Source organism: Orcinus orca, chromosome 9 (genome assembly GCF_937001465.1).
Source record: "Orcinus orca chromosome 9, mOrcOrc1.1, whole genome shotgun sequence".
Classification (NCBI taxonomy): domain Eukaryota; kingdom Metazoa; phylum Chordata; class Mammalia; order Artiodactyla; family Delphinidae; genus Orcinus; species Orcinus orca.
In genome coordinates this window covers 55,651,673-55,672,855 of record NC_064567.1, presented here as the reverse complement: position 1 = coordinate 55,672,855, position 21,183 = coordinate 55,651,673, and the positions used below count along the sequence as shown (strand labels likewise).

At 36.3% G+C, this 21,183-nt stretch overlaps 1 protein-coding gene across 7 annotated transcripts in view; it reads right to left on the bottom strand.

Moving 5' to 3' along the window:
• ANKIB1 (ankyrin repeat and IBR domain containing 1) overlaps window positions 1-21,183 on the bottom strand; it is a 159,358-nt gene that overhangs the window by 82,067 nt on the left and 56,108 nt on the right. For 6 of the 7 annotated variants that reach the window (XM_049714739.1, XM_004265609.4, XM_033420491.2 and 3 more), the window contains one exon: window positions 5,834-6,111. In XM_049714739.1, coding sequence (XP_049570696.1) covers window positions 5,834-6,021 — 188 coding nt within the window. In that variant the 5' untranslated portion in view covers window positions 6,022-6,111. Of the gene's footprint in view, window positions 1-4,293; window positions 4,445-5,833; window positions 6,112-21,183 lie in introns of those variants that run through there. The other variant, XM_033420496.2, reaches the window with a different exon arrangement.

Genomic DNA, 21,183 nt, shown 5'->3' with positions numbered 1-21,183 from the left:
AGCAACAAATACTCTCAGTTTTCCCTTGAATTGATAGGCTCACTTATGTCATACATTTTCAAGAAAAATGTCAGCCAGCCAGTATCCCAGTCTGAATGTTGTTAATTTAAAATGTTGTTTCACGAAAAAATAAGTAGTTCAACTCATACCTCAAACAAAAGTACAAGTGCTCTTTCTCAAACTTAACATCATACAGCAGCAGAAGTGATTTATGAATTCTTCACATTTGTCACATAGAATATTAAGAAGATGTGTAATCGAGGATGGAGATTAAATAAAATTAGTAATTTTAATGCTTCATTGAGGACATTTTAAGTGAAACGGCTTTTTTTTAAAAAAAAAAAAAACAGCAAGAGCCCGGCAGAGAGGAATCCAATTACTAGTAAGGTTTGGTGCCACTTCCTTGATTCATCTAAAGGCGTCAGCAGTTTTATCCTCTGCTTTTTGAACTACAACTGCAAATGTCAACGCAGTGAAAAAAAGGCAAATAACATCTTAAAATTAGTATAAAAATAGTTTTGACCTACTGCACCTCCTTGAAAGAGTCTCAGGATCTAGGAGTCCTCAGAACACACTTTAAAACTCACTGGATTACATATGGAAACAACCTAAATGTCCATCAACAGATGAATGGATAAAGAAGATGCGGTACATATACACAATGAAATACTGCTCAGCCATAAAAAAGAAAGAAACAATGCCATATGCAGCAACGTGGATGGACCTAGAGATTACCATACTAAGTAAGTAAGTCAGACAAAGACAAATACCATATGATATCATGATATGTGGAATCTAAAATATTACACAAATGAACCTATCCAGGAAACAGAAACAAAATCAGGGACACAGAATAGACTGGTGGTTGCCAAGTGGGTGGGGGGTAGGAGAGGGTAGGAGTGGGAGTTTGGGATTAGCAGATACAAATTGGTATATACAGAATGGATAAACAACAAGGTCTTACTGTACAGTACAGGGAACTATATTCAATATCCTGTGATAAACCATAATGGAAAGGAGTATGAAAAAGAATGTGTGTGTGTGTATATATATATATAAACACATAACTGAATCACTTTGCTGTACAGCAGAAATTAATACAACACTGTAAATCAACTATACTTGAATACAATAAATTAAAAAAAAGACTCACTGGATTAGATAACTTTCTTATACAATGTTTCCTAATTTCATAAAGTATATTTTAAATTATACTATAAATGGTTAGAATATATTTTGCTACTTGATTTCTTTTATATTAAAATATACATATTACCTTAGTAATAATAATATTTAAATACATTTTACCTTGGTATTCTAAGCAAGTTTTAATTAATCACATAACAAGACTTGATATTAAATATTATTATAGTGTTCAATATTCAGAAGCTACAGCAACGGTTTTATAATTTCACTGAAAATGTTCAACTCAAAAAAAGAAAGCCTTAATAGATTAAGTAATCAAGAGTTAATCTATTGAGAGCATTACTAACTGTGTAGCAGTGTATTTGTAATATTTACAATCTAGTCAAAGAGATGAGTTTAATGACAATTGGATGGTTTAAATCTAAGTTGTAGGAATTTCAGAGAACAGAAAGAATGCTGCAGGTCAGAATAGTTGGTAATGAATTCATGAAAAGACAGAAACCAAGGGAGGACGTAAAGGACAAGAAATTAGAGAAGAAAGAAGACATTTCAGAATCAAGGACCAACAGGAATAAAGCTAAGGGGGTGGCATTTTTAAAAGTGGGGAAAGCAAGAGGGAGGGTAACCAGATTGACTGATATGATCATGTTAGAGAACAATGAGAGATTAGGCTGAATCGGTAGAATTAGGGCATAGAAAAGTTGGCTTCAGAAGCCAAATAGAATAAGGCAGATGGTAGTGTAGTTACAGTTTTCTCATGATAGAACATTGAAAAGGCTATACTTTTAGCAAGATTAACCTGGACATGAGATTATAGGAGAAAAAGACTTGCAAAAAGATCATTCAGGAGTCAGGTATTTTCAGTATTGGAAGAAGGGGTTGGTAAGAGTGAACAAAGCTTGGGGCAACGGGAATGCAAAGAAGAGAATCCAAGAGATAAGACTTAGTGAACTTTGCATTAGTAGCAGGTTAGGTAAAGGAAGAGTAAGGAGTAAGTCAAAGATGATTGGAAGTTATTTAGGGTTACAAACATGAGAGGTAATAATATTATATGCTAGGCACCATGAGACATATAACACATTAATTGTCCCACAAGTTTCATGTGTATCTATTTTATAGACAGGGAAACTTAAGTTCAGAGTGACTAATTTGTTTTGCTAATAAGTGTTTTAGGCAGCCCTGACATATAGGCTTATTTGACTATAGAGATAAGAGGTTATCACAGTGTTGAAAAGCCTACAGCCTACAGTTATCTGCCTGGGCAAATAGCTTTACCATTTACAAGCTGCAGAGTTCTGACAAGTTGTTAATCTTTCGGTGCTTCAGTTTTCTCACCTCTGAAATGCAGATGATTAACGAACTCACAGAGCTGTAATGAGGATTAAGTGAGACAATGCATGTAGAGCACTGTTAATAGTGCCTAGAAAACAGTAAGGCCTCACCATCACCCTGATACCAAAACCAGACAAAGATACTACAAAAAAAGAAAATTACAGACCAGTATCACTGATGAATACAGATGCAAAAATCCTCAACAAAATACTAGCAAACAGAATCCAACAACACATTAAAAGGATCATACACCATGATCAAGTGGGATTTATCCCAGGGATGCAAGGATTCTTCAGTATACGCAAATCAATCAATGTGATACACCATATTAACAAACTGAAGAAGAAAAACCATATGATCATCTCAATAGATGCAGAAAAAACTTTTGACAAAATTCAACACCCATTTATGATAAAAACTCTCCAGAGAGTGGGCATAGAGGGAACCTACCTCAACATAATAAAGGCCATATACGACAAACCCACAGCAAACATCATTCTCAATGGTGAAAAACTGAAAGCATTTCCTCTAAGATCAGGAACAAGATAAGGATGTCCACTCTCACCACTATTATTCAACATAGTTTTAGAAGTCCTAGTGATGGCAATCAGAGAAGAAAAAGAAATAAAAGGAATACAAATTGGAAAAGAAGAAGTAAAACTGTCACTGTTTGCAGATGACATGATACTATGCATAGAGAATCCTGAAAATGCCACCAGAAAACTACTAGAGCTAATCAATGAATTTGGTAAAGTTGCAGGATACAAAATTAATGCACAGAAATCTCTTGCATTCGTATACACTAATGATGAAAAATCTGAAAGAGAAATTACGGAAACACTCCCATTTACCATTACAACAAAAAAAATAAAATACCTACAAATAAACCTACCTAGGGAGACAAAAGACCTGTATGCAGGAAACTCTAAGACACTGATGAAAGAAATTAAAGATGATACCAACAGATGGAGAGATATACCACGTTCTTGGATTGAAAGAATCAACATTGTGAAGATAACTATACTTCCCAAAGCAATCTACAGATTCAATGCAATCCCTATCAAATTACCAATGGCATTTTTTACAGAACTAGAACAAAAAATCTTAAAATTTGTATGGAGACACAAAAGACCCCGAATAGCCAAAGCAGTCTTGAGGGAAAAAAATGGAGCTGGAGGAATGAGACTCTCTGACTTCAGACTATACTACAAAGCTACAGTAATCAAGACAATATGGTTCTGGCACAAAAACAGAAACATAGATCAATGGAACAAGATAGAAAGCCCAGAGATAAACCCACGCACCTATGGTCAACTAATCTATGACAAAGGAGGCAAGGATATACAATGGAGAAAAGACAGTTTCTTCAATAAGTGGTACTGGGAAAACTGGACAGCTACATGTAAAAGAATGAAATTAGAACACTCCCTAACACCATACACAAAAATAAACTCAAAATGGATTAGTGACCTAAATGTAAGACCAGACACTATAAAACTCTTAGAGGAAAACATAAGAAGAACACTCTTTGACACAAATCACAGCAAGTTCTTTATTGATCCACCTCCTAGAGTAATGGAAATAAAAACAAAACAAACAAAAAAGAAAATAGCAAGGCCTCAATGTGTTTGCCATTATTTTATTAGTACAATATGTTAGTGTCATTAACATAGGGAAGACCCAGTTTTGGAAGAAAAAGTATAACAATATGAGTTGGAGGTGGCTTCTAAGTGGGTATTTTACAAGAAATGAAAATAAAAGATAAATGCAAAAAGGAGAGGTTATAGAAATACCTGTTTTTAAGTCAAAAAATACCTATTTTAGGGGATTCCCTGGTGGCGCAGTGGCTGAGAGTCCGCCTGCCGATGCAAGGGACGCGGGTTCGTGCCCCGGTCTGGGAGGATCCCACGTGCCGCGGAGCCGCTGGGCCTGTGAACCGTGGCCGCTGGGCCTGCGCGTCCGGAGCCTGTGCTCCGCAGCAGGAGAGGCCACAACGGTGAGAGGCCCGCGTATCGCAAAAAAAAAAAAAAAAAAAAAGAGAAATACCTATTTTATTTTCAAGAGGTTACAAAAATAACTACTTGATAGTCATAGGCCTGGAAAACGTAAATTATTTATGGAATTTTTGTCATTCACAAATCCTGATCACAAAGATATTTCCTGTGCCATGATTTTATGATATTTCTACTTACTTTGTGTAAGATACTATGCTAGATGCTAGAAGTATTAAGAAGGTCCTTTAAAAAAGCTGTACTTTAGGCAGGCAAAGAGAAGATACACAAAATTATAAAATACAATGACATAGTATATACCAAACAAGTAATACAAACAAACAAAAAAGAATCATAGAAGTTCAAAAAAGACTAAAGTTCCTATGGGTTGTGACAGGCTAAGAAGATAGATAAAGTGTGCCTAGGACCTTGAAGGAAGGCTAAAATTTAGGTAAGAAAGAGAAAGCTGAGAGGAGTGGGATACTCCTGGCAGAAAGAGCACAATGAACATGGCAGACAACACACATGGCATGATTCAGGGATACCAAAAAGAGCAGCTTATTTTGAACGACAAATTTGTATAAAAAGAAATAGAGAAAGGACTGAAAAGTTTTTTGTCAAGTTCTAAAGTGCTCAGGATATTGGTTGAAGAATTATATTTCACTGCATAAGCAAAGAAGTGTTTCTTTGTCTCCTAGCATCAGACTTCCATAACTGAATAATCTACTTCTAAAGACTAAATTTGTTTTGGAATTACTTTTCTATCCTTTGCTTCTTTCATCTTATAAGCTAGCAAACACCATGTAATTAGGAAGAATCTTCACATATTTGCTGCCACTAATGCTTTCTTGTTGAAGAGATTTTTTTTAAGTTTCTTAGTATTTTCAGTTCCAAGGAAATGGTTTGCTTTTAGAAAAGTTTTTTCAAGTAACTGAACCCCATTAAAAGAAGAAAACTCAAATCTGATCATGAATAGGTAAGGTAAACACATTAGTTTTTCAACTTAAATTGCCTAGGGCACAATTCCCTGCAATTTTTTGAGTAGATAAGTACTTTTCTAGAATTGAAATGTTGTAAATTAAAAACTACACTATTATAAAAAGTTCATACTATGAAACATACTGAGGATCAAAATGTATTTACAGTAAAAATAATATGTGAACTAACCTCACTACTGAAACCTTTGGTCTAATTTAGGCATAATAAAAAATCATACTTAATAATTTATGCATATTCAATTCTACAAAGTTTAATTCACTATAATACCACATAACATGCACACATGTATGCATATATTTTCTAAAGATCAGGTTTTTTCTTTCCTTTCTCTAATTTGTTATAAATTGCTTTACAGTAATACTTACCCTAATATTCTATTCATTCCATGTCTAGCAGCATAGTGTAATGGCGTATTGTGCTGGTAAGGCTCCCCGTAAGATGTATTTGGATCAAGGGATTCTTTTAGCTGAGGGTTGTTTTCATATATTTGGCAGGCCAGGTTTTCATCACCATTGATGAGTGCTTTACGGAATTTGGTGGTTGTATTTCCCATGTTTTGTTTTGTTTTTTTCTGATAGGTAGTGGCACTTTTTCCTTCCCCCTTCAGCCACTTCTTGAATGCTTCTACAACATGTTTCACATTCTAATGGAGGAAAAAATTATTAAATTAGATTGTGAAAAACTAATTATGAAGCAGTATCCTAAAGAAACAGTATCATAATTAGGAACACTAATAAAATCTAGGAAGCATATGTAAGGGAACAAATTATACTAAATTTACCAAATTTATCTTAATAGGCAAAAAGTCTCAAACTTTTAATGTTACCCCAATTAACTTGTTAAACTATAACATTTTTCCACACAGAAACTGTTAAGGTTTCACAGGCTGCACTTTATACTATAAAAGTTACCTACATATATGTACTTTTCAATTTTCTCCTTCACATAGGCAGGAAATGAGCTTGATTAAATCTATGGATGAATACACTTAAATCCCTGTATAAATTATATATAAATCTGACTCAGCCAATTTGTAGGATAGTGAAAAATGTAGGAAATCTTCCTCATATAAGAACTCCAGAGAAGCAAGAAGAATTACAATCCTGCAGCCTATGGGAAAAAAAGCACATTCACAGAAAGATAGACAAAATGAAAAGGCAGAGGGCTATGTACCAGATGAAAGAACAAGATAAAACCCCACAAAAACAACTAAATGAAGTGGAGACAGGCAACCTTCCAGAAAAAGAATTCAGAATAATGATACTGAAGGTCATCCAGGACCACAGAAAAAGAATGGAGGCAAAGATCGAGAAGATGCAAGAAATGTTTAACAAAGACCTAGAAGAATTAAAGAACAGAGAAACAGAGATGAATAATACAATAACTGTGAAAACTACACTACAAGGAATCAATAGCAGAATAACTGAGGCAGAACAATGGATAAGTGACCCGGAAGACAGAATGGTGGAATTCACTGCTGCAGACAAGAATGAAGAAAAAATGAAAAGAAAGGAAGACAGCCTAACAGACCTATGGGACAACATTAAATGCAGTAACATTCGCATTATAGGGCTACCAGAAGGAGAAGAGAGAGAGAAAGGACCAGAGAAAATATTTGGAGAGATTATAGTCAAAAACTTCCCTAACATGGGAAAGGAAATAGCCACCCAAGTCCAGGAAGTGCAGAGAGTTCCATACAGGATAAACCCAAGGAGAAACACGCCGAGACACACAGTAATCAAACTGGCAAAAATTAAAGACAAAGAAAGATTATTAAAAGCAGCAAGGGAAAAATGACAAATAACATACAAGGGAACTCCCATAAGATTAACAGCTGATTTCTCAGCAGAAACTCTACAAGCCAGAAGGGAGTGGCATGATACACTTAAAGTGATGAAAGGGAAGAACCTACAACAAAGATTACTCTACCAGGCAAGGATCTCATTCAGATGTGATGGAGAAATCAAAAGCTTTACAGGCAAGCAAAAGCTAACAGAATTCAGCCCCACCAAACCAGCTCTACAACAAATGCTAAAGGAATTTCTCTAAGTGGGAAACACAAGAGAAGAAAAGGAACTACAAAAACAAACCCAAAACAATTAAGAAAATGGTCATAGGAACATACATATCGATATTTACCTTAAACGTGAATGGATTAAACGCTCCAACCAAAAGACACAGGCTTGCTGAATGGATATAAAAACAAGACGCATTTATATGCTGTCTACAAGAGACCCACTTCAGACATAGGGACACATTCAGACTGAAAGTGAGGGGATGGAAAAAGATATTCCATGCAAATGGAAATCAAAAGAAAGCTGGAGTGCCTATACTCATATCAGATAAAATAGACTTTAAAATAAAGAATGTTACAAGAGATAAGGAAGGACACTACATAATGATCAGGGGATCAATCCAAGAAGAAGATATAACAATTATAAATATAGATGCACCCAACATAGGAGCACCTCAATACGTAAGGCAACTGCTAACAGCTCTAAAAGACGAAATCGACAGTAACATGATAACAGTGGGGAAGTTTAACACCTCACTTACACCAATAGACAGATCATTGAAAATGAAAATAAATAAGGAAACACAAGCTTTAAATGACACAATAGACCAGACAGATTTAACTGATATTTATAGGACATTCCATCCAAAAACAGCAGATTACACTTTCTTCTCAAGTGCGCATGGATCATTCTCCAGGATAGATCACAACTGGGGCCACAAATCAAGCCTCAGTAAATTTAAGAAACTTGAAATCATATCAAGCATCTTTTCTGACCACAACGCTATGAGATCAGAAATGAGTTACAGGGAAGAAAACGTAAAAAACGTAAACGCATGGAGGCTAAGCAATATATTACTAAATAACCAAGAGATCACTGAAGAAATCAAAGAGTAAATCAAAAAATACCTAGAGGCAAATGACAATGAAAACACGATGATCCAAAACCTATAGGATGCAGCAAAAGCAGTTCTAAGAGGGAAGTCTATAACTATACAAGCCTACCTCAAGAAACAAGTAAAATCTCAAATAAACAACCTAACTTTACACCTAAAGGAACTAGATAAAGAAGAACAAACAAAACCCAAAGTTAGCAGAAGGAAAGAAATCATAAAGATCAGAGCAGAAATAAATGAAACAGAAACAAAGAAAACAATAGCAAAGATCAATAAAACTAAAAGCTGGTGCTTTGAAAAGATAAACAAAATTGATAAACCATTAGCCAGACTCATCAAGAAAAAGAGGGAGAGGACTGAAGTCAATAAAATTAGAAATGAGAAAGGAGAAGTTACAACAGACACTGCAGAAATACAAAGCATCCTAAAGACTACCACAAGCAACTCTATGCCAATAAAATGGACAACCTGGAAGAAATGGACAAATTTTTACAAAGGTATAACCTTCCAAGACTGAACCAGAAAGAAACAGAAAATATGAAGAGACCAATCACAAGTAATGAAATTGAAACTGTGATTAAAAATCTTGCAGCAAACAAAAGTACAGGACCAGACGGCTTCACAGGTGAATTCTATCAAATATTTAGAGAAGAGCTAACACCCATCCTTCTCAAACTCTTCCAAAAAACTGCAGAGGAAGGAACACTCCCAAACTCATTCTATGAGGCCACCATCACCTTGATACCAAAACCAGACAAAGATACTACAAAAAAAGAATTACAGACCAATGCCACTGACGAATATAGATGCAAAAATGCTCAAGAAAATACTAGCAAACAGAATTCAACAACACGTTAAAAGGATCATACACCATGATCAAGTGGGATTTATCCCAGGGATGCAAGGATTCTTCAATATATGCAAATCAATCAATGAGATAAAACATATTAACAAATTGAAGAATAAAACCATATGATCATCTCAATAGACGTAGAAAAAGCTTTTGACAAAATTCTACACCAGCTGATGGTAAAAACTCTCCAGACAGTGGGCATAGAGGGAACCTACCTCAACATAATAAAGGCCATATATGACAAACCCACAGCAAACATCATTCTCAATGGTGAAAAACTGAAAGCATTTCCTCTAAGATCAGGAACAAGACAAAGATGTCTACTTTTGCCACTATTATTCAACATAGTTTTGGAAGTCCTAGCCACAGCAATCAGAAAAGAAAAGAAATAAAAGGAATACAAACTGGAAAAGAAGAAGTAAAACTGTCACTGTTTGCAGATGACATGATACTATACATAGAGAGTCCTGAAAATGCCACCAGTAAACTACTAGAGCTAATCAATGAATTTGGTAAAGTTGCAGGATACAAAATTAATGCACAGAAATCTCTTGCATTCGTATACACTAATGATGAAAAATCTGAAAGAGAAATTAAGGAAACACTCCCGTTTACCATTGCAACAAAAAGAATAAAATACCTAGGAATAAACTTACCTAGGGAGACAAAAGACCTGTATGCAGAAAACTATAAGACACTGATGAAAGAAATTAAAGATGATACCAACAGATGGAGATATATACCACGTTCTTGGATTGGAAGAATCAATGAAAATGACTATACTACCCAAAGTAATCTAGAGGTTCAACGAAATCCCTATCAAATTACCAATGGCATTTTTTACAGAACTAGAACTAAAAACCTTAAAATTTGTATGGAGACATAAAAGACCCTGAACAGCCAAAACAGTCTTGAGGGAAAAAAACGCAGCTGGAGGAATCAGACTCCCTGACTTCAGAGTATACTATAAAGCTACAGTAATCAAGACAATATGGTACTGGTACAAAAACAGAAACATAGATCAATGGAACAAGATAGGAAGCCCAGAGATAAACCCATGCACCTATGGTCAACTAATTTATGACAAAGGAGGCAAGGATATACAATGGAGAAAGGACAGTCTCTTCAATAAGTGGTGCTGGGAAAAGTGGACAGCTACATATAAAAGAATGAAATTAGAACACTCCCTAACACCGTACACAAAAATAAACTCAAAATGGATTAGAGACCTAAATGTAAGACCAGACACTATAAAACTCTTAGAGGAAAACATAGGAAGAACACTGTTTGATGTAAATCAGAGCAAGATCTTTTTTGATCCACCTTGTAGAGTAATGGAAATAAAAACAAAAATAAACAAATGGGGCCTAATGAAACTTCAAGGCTTTTGCACCGCAAAGGAAACCATAAACAAGACGAAAAGACAACCCTCAGAATGGGAGAAAATATTTGCAAACGAATCATTCAACAAAGGATTAATCTCCAAAATATATAAACAGCTCATGCAGCTCAATATTAAAAAAACAAGCAACCCAATCCAAAAATGGGCAGAAGACCTAAATAGACATTTCTCCAAAGAAGATATACACATGGCCAAGAAGCACATGAAAAGCTGCTCAACATCACTAATTATTATAGAAATGCAAATCAAAACCACAATGAGGTATCACCTCACACCAGTTAGAATGGGCATCATCAGAAAATCTACAAACAACAAATGCTGGAGAGGGTGTGGAGAAAAGGGAACCCTCTTGCACTGTTGGTGGGAATGTATATTGATACAGCCACTATGGAGAACAGTATGGATGTTCCTTAAAAAACTAAAAATAGAATTACCATACGATCCACCAATCCTACTACTGGGCATATACCCAGAGAAAACTGTAATTCAAAAAGACACATGCACCCCAATGTTCATTGCAGCACTATTTACAATAGCCAGGTCATGGAAGCAACCTAAATGCCCATCGAAAGACGAATGGTTAAAGATGTGGTACATATATATAATGGAATATTACTCAGCCATATAAAGGAATGAAACTGGGTCATTTGTTGAGACGTGGATGGATTTAGAGTGTCTTACAGAGTGAAGTAAGTCAGAAAGAGAAAAACAAATATCATATATTAACACATATATGTGGAACCTAGAAAAATGGTACAGATGAACTGGTTTGCAGGGCAGAAATTGAGACACAGATACAGAGAACAAATATATGGACACCAAGTGGGGAAAGCAGCAGGGGGATGGGGGTGGTGGTCTGATGAATTGGGCGATTGGGATTGTCATGTATACACTGATGTGTATAAAACTGATGACTAATAAGAACCTGCTGTATAAAAAAATAAATAAAATTAAATTTAAAAATTAAAAAAAAAGGAACTCTAGAATGTGTTAAATTACAGTAAAGGAAAAGTGAAACTGCTCAGTACTTACTTATAAGAGCCTCAGAGAAAAGATTTTTAAAATGTAAATATATAGTAGGACTACAAAACTCACAGCAAACGAATACAAGTGATTATAACTAATTATACACAGAACTACGGAAACAGTGATTATTCTACCACAATACTATTAAACTTATTTCCTTCTACTGTAAGTAATTCAAAACAAGGTTGAAAACATGAAATGTTTTTGCCTACTATGTTTGGAAAGAGGTTATGATAAAGATCATACGGGTATTTACTAACTGAAGCAATGTGAGGTTGGTGGGGGAAGAAGGACATGGAAACAATCATTGAACTTGGAGTCTGAAATCTCGTATTTACCTACACTAGCTGTGTAATTGTAATTACCCTCCAAAAGCCTCAGATTCCTATGTGTACAGTAAAAGAAAACAAACATTTCTTAAGGACGACAGTAAGGATTATTAAGAAACTTTAAGTAGCTACCACAGCCCTTGGCTAATGTGCTTAATAAATGCTAGTTTTGTTCCATTTCAATAAATGTTTCTGAATCTACTCTTGAACCATTATCAAAATTAATGACAATGGAAACAGCTTATGCAAAGGCAGGTATGAAATAAAAGGCTTATTCAATTGGTGAGTATGGTGGAGTTTAGGGTCTCTTGGGCTGTACTAACAGGAGATAAAACTGAAGATAGGTTGGGGTCAGACTAAGAAATGTATACTTTAAGTTGTAAAGAACAGATAATTAAAGCCTTTTATGCAGGGCAGTTATATGCTTTAGAATATTAGCTATTGTGACGCTGTAGAAGATAGACTAGAGGCAGAAACACTTAGGGGCAGAATACAAAAGTCTATCACGTTACCCAATTAACTCGCTGGCAGGCTAGACATTAAAACATAGCTTTAAAAAAAAAAAGTTGAAAATAATATGTACTTGTTCAACACAAGTGTTGCACAGGGTTGCAACAGTTTCAACAGAATACAATTTAAAGGACCAAAAAACAGATGAGTTGTTTTTGAAGCTTCCTATAAAACGGAAGCTCTCAACCTTGGCTGTACATTTAATAACCTGGAAAACTTCAAAGAATCCCATTGTCCAGGCTATAACTCAGACCAATGAAATAAGAATCTCTTAGGGGGTGGTCACAAGCACTGGTATTTAAGCTCTTTGGGTGATTTCAATGTGCATACACCACCGTTTAAAAAGCTCCTGGATCCCTCTAGCTAAATGGTCACATCAGAGTATGGAGATGAAGGTGAGCAGGCAAGGTAAGACATCTGCTAAGCCTGTTTTAGAGATAGGCGTTAACTACCTACTTAAGACAGCACATTTTCTGGTTCATATCTATACTTAATGAGGTCATTACTTGGGTCTTTTAAGGGTTCTTTGTTATTGATTTCTCACTTTAAATATGCAAATACAATGCATAGTAGAGACTTTTGACAATATGGATAAAGAAAAAGGACAAAGAACTCATAGTCTATTTACTAACCACTGGTAGCATTTGATAAGTACTCATCCTATTTATAACGTATGTAAATATGTTTGTATACATATGTACAGTATAAATATTTATATACATAAATTAGATCATACTACATAATTATAAATTTTTTATTTAATTTTTCAGAGGGCTGCTGAATCTTTAATCTAAACTACTACTCCTTTATCATCTCGAATATTGAATGAGGAGCAAATCCCTTCTACACTCTATGCTTATCACAATATACTACAACCACTTTGGGGATTTTCTTAGCAACAGCCTAGATTTTATTTTTTACTTTTGTTTTTCATAGAACCTAGGAGCCTTGTGTTTATTCTCAGTGAAATCATCTGTACTTTTGTTGCACTGCCTTAAGCATTTTACGGGTTTATTATTCTTAATGAGAACTCTAGTTTATTATATTAATATATTTTAATCTATAACCAAATATAAAGGATATCATGTGGGTTCTAAAGGGTCTTTCCTAAGGATTTGGATACTTTCACTTGTTTTGGTCTTATCTTTCATCTCTGATAGAATGTAGCTCAAATTATGAACATTGTTAGAGTATTGGATTAGATTGATAACATGCTTTCCTTGATTTACATTAATCCTTTAGTGAAATGTTCTGTAAGAAAATAATTTCTACCCAAGATGTGAAAAAAGAAACATCTAAGAAGGCAATAATATCTTGGGATGGTTACTTATAATATTAAGATACTTAAAAAATCAATAAAACTCTAAATGTGCATTAAATATGACTGTCACATGTTGAAAAGCATAATGGTATCTAGAAACTTTTTTGTGGTTCTCAGTTATTTTCAAGTCTGTTTCATTTTTAAAATATGAGTGTAATAGTCCTGAAAGGTGCCAGGAAAGGCATTAAAACATTTACAGCTCCATTCCCTCTCAGATTTATTCTCACAAGTCTTGCCTAGAATTTGCCAGATGTGTCCTTTCACTTTTTCATAGCCACAGCTAGCACAGCCTGAAGTGACCGTTCCCTCTTTGTTTGAATCAAACACTTCAAACTCCAAGATAAATCTATGTATAGAGCTTTATGAAGCAAATGACAGACTATCAAAGAGGCAAAAATAATTCATTATTCTGGGCTTCTAAAATCTAGGCGAAGTCTCAACATCTTTGACTAGCAAAGCACAGCACTTGGTAAGTATTTAATGAAAAAGTAAGAAAAATGTAACTTGTCAACAGACTCCAGAAAACTTTCCCTAATTTCCTGAATAACTTTTAATGTGAAGGGCTCTATAATTTTTACTTTAAATCTTTGTCTCTCAACCTGTCCATTCATAGGTTAATAATCTACATCAAAAACTCAAGTGCACTTAAATTAATAAACTACTCCCAGGAATCTTTTATAGAAGATGAAGTTCTTCAGAAATAAATAACCAACTCCTAATGTAATTTATCATTTTCCACAAAAGTAAATTACTTTTAAAGTCATTATTATGGACTGAAGGTTGATCTCAACAAAATTATTGGCTCCCACTCTTTGTTTAACTGGTATTAAAGATAGCCTTTAGAAATATGATGTCAAACTGGTGAGTCTATTGAGGAATCTTACATCTACTTGTAAAGTTACTTACTGTAGCAGCTGGTCTCTATGCACCTCTGCCCCCCTAACATATGCCCCTTGATGTTAACCCTATTACTATAAAAGATTTAAAAATTTTAAGCCATATTATAGTTTATTATAAACAAAAACCTCTCTTTGAGTGCAAACATGAATTAACACAATTGGAGGTATAGTTTAAATGTCACATATACTATTGAAGTGTTAGCTTATATCCACAAAAAAAAAATAAAACAAAGAATAACAAAAACAATTTAAACTTATTGTAACAAGAAAACTGAAATGTTATAAAAGTATTGATTTTTCATTAATTATAATGCATAGAATCATAGAAACAGAAACGACATTTAAATCATCCCAGCCTATCTTTCCAAATTTAATACTAAAAGATTTTGAACATTCATGGCTTGTTGTTTGCCTTCATCATTATATTTTGGGAAATCTACTTTATTCCTCTTGTTGAAGTTGAATGCTTCAGTAGGACTGAAATTTATATTACTGAATGTACACTCAGTTCACAGCACCTCTAAACAATGTATGGTTTAGTGCAGGTGTCAGCAAACTTTTTCTGTAAAAGGCCAGATAGGAAATATTAAAATATTTACTTAGTGAATCATTTGTCTTCAATGAGCCATATGATCTCTGTCATAACTACTCAACTCTGCTGCTGCAGCTTGAACGCTATAGGCAACATGTAATAGTAGAATGGGTGTGGTTGTGTTCTAATAAATTTTGTTTACAAAAATAAGACCTAGGATTGAGCCGACGGGATGTAGTTCGCCAACCCCTGATTTGGTGGAAGGAACACAGTGTAGTAGAACAATCTGGGCTGGAATCCCACATCTACTACTCCTTAGTGCTAACACAAATCATTTAACCTCTCTGTACCTCAATTTTTTCATCTGTAAAAAAGGGATAAGGCCACCTACCTTGCAGAATTGTCATGATTATCTAGGTAAAGTATGTAATACAGTGCATAGCAGGTACTCAATAAACTTTATCTCCCTTCTCCTATCAGGATCTGCAAGCCATTGGAAAAGAGTTAGTCGCTGCCTTTAAAGAACTCAATACTCATTCTTTTCAAAGGACAGTGACACCTTAAGAAAAATGTCACCAACTCCATGTTCTACACCAGGAAAATATATAACTGGTAGTCTAGACTTCATCATTTATTAGGTGTCTGACCTCTGGCAAGTTAAAAACTATATATTTTTTCAACAGTCTTCTGAACCAAAGTTAATTCCACTTTCGCTATTTTTCTAGGTCACTACCATTATTAACAAAGGTCTCTTCAATGTAATTGCCCTTATAAATATTAAGTGAAAGGGACATAGAATTGAGTACAAAGCTGGAGCAGGAGACAGAATCTCACACTGGAGGTATATGGAAAACACACACACACACACACACACACACTCACACACACACCCCTATCTAAGGCAAGGAGCAAGAGGTCTTAGTCCAAAATGTTGCTAAAAATGAAGTATGGTTAAGAGATTTGGGGATTAGCTTGCCTAATTGCATATTAAATTGAAGTCAAGTGTGGCTTTAATCTTGGTGGCTTCCTGCAAGAAGTTCATGAACATCCATATTCTACAGGAAAATTTATGAGTATTAGAGAATACTACAAAAATGATCTGAGCTAAGAAAAGTCTTTTAACAAAGAAAGGAAATTCCCTGTAATATGCATTCCAGAAATAAAATTCACTTTGCTGTTTTTACAATACCTTAATACGGCAGTATTCAAAATAAAATGGCTACACAAACACAAAAATATAATCATGACAATACTAGAAAACTCACTGTGGCAGTTTGGCTGCCTGAGGTTTCTGAGCCACCAAGGAAACAGATAATCCAACAAATTCTGGCTGCTATTGGATACCTTTTATATCTATATAGCTTTCACAGTGTGGAAAAGGATGCTGCAGTTAGTAAAGAAAGAAATGAAAATAGCTGCAAAGGGCAGCAACTGACTGCCTCTTTTTGCCAAACTAGCAGATGAACACTGAAAATAGCTAGCATGAGGTCCACAAGTGGAAAACAGTCCAAACATGGGATGCAACCACCGTATGAAACATCACTCTTAATTTTCTATTTCCTATTAAAACATAATTATCTGCAATGATCATAAGACTCAGAACTCTCCACTAGTAAAATTTTCAAATAGCTAAAATTTTTCTTAGGCAATATTCAGCTTTCATACACTGGTCTTTACAACTACTCAAAATGTTATGTGTTATACTTTAATTCCTTAACAACTGCTTTTCATACTTTGAATTCAGAATTTCATACAGAACTGGAAATTAACATTTCAGCCTCTAATGCTATGGTGGTGTCAGCAAAGAGTTTAATTTCAGCAACTTTGGCATATCTGGTTATTCAGCAGTGTCTGCCTTCATAATTTTTGAATACTATATTGTCCTTACTTCATAAATAATAAGTAAAAATGTTAAATTGGAAGTGTTTTATCTTGGTATTAGGAAGTCAAAGTCTTAAAGTCGATGCAGTTGAGAAAAAGATGAAATTACTTATGCCTCAAACTGAGGCTCCCTAAACTTAAATCAACTCTACATTCAATTGAAAAATAAAGATAAAAAAGACACACCACTTATAAAAGGTTAGAAATTTGTATACAAATATTCTTTTAAGAGATAATAATCAGGAGGCGGAAACAAGAAGGCGGAGTAGGACTTGAGCTCACCTCATCTCATGAAAACACTAAAATCACAACTAATTGCTGAAGCATCGGGAAAAAAAAGGCTGGAACCTACCTAAAAAGATATTCTACTTCCAAACACAAAGAAGCCACAATGAGATGGTAGGAGGGGCATTTTCGCAATATAATCAAATCGTGACCCATAAACCGGAAAATAACTGCATCACAGGGGTTCTCCTACAGTAGAACCTATGTCAGGCTCCCCAGCCCGGGGGTGTGGCATCAGAAGGAGGAGCCCCAGAGCATTTGGCTTTGATGGCCAGCAGGACTTGAGTACAGGAGCTCCACAGGACTGGGGGAAACATAGAGACTCTACTCTTGGAGGGCGTACACAAGGATTCACATGCACTGGGACCCAGGGCAAAGCAGTGACTCCATAGAAGCCTCGGCCAGGCCTACCTGTGTGTCTTGGAGGGTCTCCTGGGGAGGTGTGGAGTCGGCTGTAGCTCACTGGGGGGACAAGGACACTTGTGGCAGAGGCCCAAGGGAATATATACTGCTGTGAGCTCTACTGGAGGTCGGCATTTTGGCACCAAGACCTGGCCCCACGCAACAGCCTGCAGGCTCCAGTGGTGGGACACCTCAGGCCAAACAACCAACGTGGTGGACATAGAGCCCCACCCATCAGCAGATAGGCTGCCTAAAGTCATCCTGAGTCCGCAGCTGCCTCTAAACGCACAACTTGACACAGCCCTGCCCACCAGAGGGACAGGACCCAGCTCCAACTGCCAGGGGGCAGGCACAAGTCCCTCCCACAAGGAGGGCTGCACAAGCCTCTGAACCAACCTCACCCAAGAGAGGGTAGATGCCAGAAGCAAGAGGAACTACAATCCTGCAGCCTGTGGAACGTAGACCACAAATACATAACGTTAAACAAAATGAGATGGCAGAGAAAGATGTTCCAGACCAAGAACAATATAAAACCCCAGAAGTACTAAGTGAAGTGAAGATAGGCAATCTACCTGAAAGTAAACTCAGAGTAATGACAGCAAAGATGATCCAAGATCTAGGAAAAAGAATGGAGGCACAGACTGAGAAAATACAAGAAATGTTTAACAAAGAATTATAAAGAACAACTAAATAGAGTCGAACAATACAGTAACCGAAATAAAAAACACACTAGGGGCTTCCCTGGTGGCGCAGTGGTTGAGAGTCCACCTGCCGATGTAGGGGACACGGGTTCGTGCCCCAGTCCGGGAGGATCCCACATGCCGCAGAGCGGCTGGGCCCGTGAGCCGTGGCCGCTGAGCCTGTGCGTCCGGAGCCTGTGCTCCGCAATGGGAGAGGCCACAACGGTGAGAGGCCCGCGTACTGAAAAAAAAAAAAAAAAAAAAAAAAAAAACACACTAGAAGGAATCAATTGAATAAATGAGGCAGAAGAATGAACAAGTGAGCTGGAAGACAGATTGGTGGAAATCACTGATGTGGAGCAGAATAAAGAAAAAAGATCGAAAACAAATGAGGACAGTCTAAGGGACCTGTGGGACAACATTAAAAGCACCAACATTCGCACTATATAGGTCCCCAAAGGAAAAGAGACAGAGAAAGGGCCTAAGAAAATATTTAAAGAGATAACAGCCAAAAACATTCCTAACATGGGAATGGACACTCACTCAAGTCCAGGAAGCGCAGAGTCCCATACAGGATAAACCCAAGGAGGACCACGCCGAGACACATATTAATCAAGTTGTTAAAAATTAAAGACAAAGCAAAAATATTAAAAGCAACAAGGGAAAAGCAACAAATAACTTACAAAGAAATCCCCATATGGTAATCAGCTGATTTTTCAGCAGAAACTCTGCAGGCAGGCATGGAGTGATATGATATATTTAAAGTGATGAAAGGGAAAAACCTACAACCAAGAATATGCTACCCAGAGAGGCTCTCATTCAGATTTGACAGAGAAAGCAAAAGCTTTACAGACAAGCAAAAGCAGAGAGAATTTAGCACCACCAAACCAGCTTTACAACAAATGCTAAAGGAACTTCCTAGGCCAGGGGTCCCCAACCCCAAGTCCATGGACAGATACCGGGCGGCGGCCTGTTAGGAACCAGGCCGCACAGCAGGAGATGAGGGGTGGGCGAGCAAGCAAAGCTTCATCTGCCACTCCCCATCGCTCACATTACCACCTGAAACACTGCTTGCGTTACCACCTGAACCAGGCCCCTCATCGCCCACATTACCGCCTGAACCATCTCCCCTCCCCCATCCGTCGAAAAACTGTCTTCCACAAAACTGGTCCCTGGTGCCAAAAAGGTTGGGGACTGCTGCTCTAGGCAGAAAAGGTCACAACTAAAAACAAGAAAGAGACACATGGGCAAGTTCATGGGTACAGGCAAACATACAGTAAAGATAGGAAATCACCCACACACAAATATGATATCCAAACCAGCAATGCAATCATGAGGACTGTACAAATGCAGGATATTGGAAATATACTGGCAATTAAGAGACCAGCAACTTAAAACAATCTTGTACATATACAGACTACTATATCAAAAAGAAAAGATCAATGAAACTAAAAGCTGGTTCTTAAAGAAGATAAACAGAATTGATAAACCTTTAGCCAGACTCATCAAGAAAAAAGGGAGAGGGACTTTCCTGGCGGTCCAGTGGTTAAGATTCTGCGCTTCCACTCCATGGGGCTCGGGTTCAATCCCAGGTCAGGGAAGTAAGATTCCACATGCTGTGTGATGGGGCCAAAAAAATTTTTAAAATAAATAAAAATAAAATAAAATAAATGTTTTAAAAAGGGGGAGGGCTCAAATCAATAAAATTAGAAAAGAAAAAGAAGTTACAATGGACACCACAGAAATACAAAGGAATATAAGAGACTACTACAAATCAACTATACACCAATAAAATGGACAACCTAGAGGGAAATGGACAAATTCTTAGAAAGGTACAATCTTCCAAGACTGAACCAGGAAGAAATAGAAAATATGAACAGACCAATCACAAGCACTGAAATTGAAACTGTGGTTTAAAAACTTCCAACAAAAAAACGTCCAGGACCAGATGGCTTCACAGGCGAATTCTATAAAACATTTAGAGAAGAGCTAACACCTATCCTTCTCAAGCTCTTCCAAAAAATTGCTGAGGAAGGAACACTCCCAAACTCATTCTATGAGGCCACCATCACCCTGATACCAAAACCAAAGATATCACAAAAAAAGAAAATACAGGTCATTATCGCTGATGAACATGGATGCAATAATCCGTAACAAAATACTAGCAAACCAAAACCAACAATACATTAAAAGGATCATACACCATGATCCGGCAGATATATCTCAGGGATGTTTGGATTTTTCAGTATCTGCAAATCAATCAATGTAATATACCACATTAACAACTGAAAAATAAAAACCATGTGATCGCCTCATTGGATGCAGAAAAAGCTTTGACAAAATTCAACACCCATTTATAATTAAAAAAACTCTCCAGAAAGTGGGCACAGAGGGAACCTACCTCAAAATAAAAAAGGCAATATATATGACAAACCCACAGCTAACATCATACTCAATGATAAAAGCTGAAAGCATTTCCTCTAAGATCAGGAACAAGACAAGGTTGCCCACTCTTGCCACTTTTATTCAACATAATTTCGGAAGTCCTAGCCATGGCAATCAGAGAAGAAAAAGAAATAGAAGGAATCCAAATTGGAAAAGAAGAAGTAAAACTGTCACTGTTTGCAGAAGACATGATACTATACATAGAAAATTCTAAAGAGACTACCAGAAAACTACTAGAGC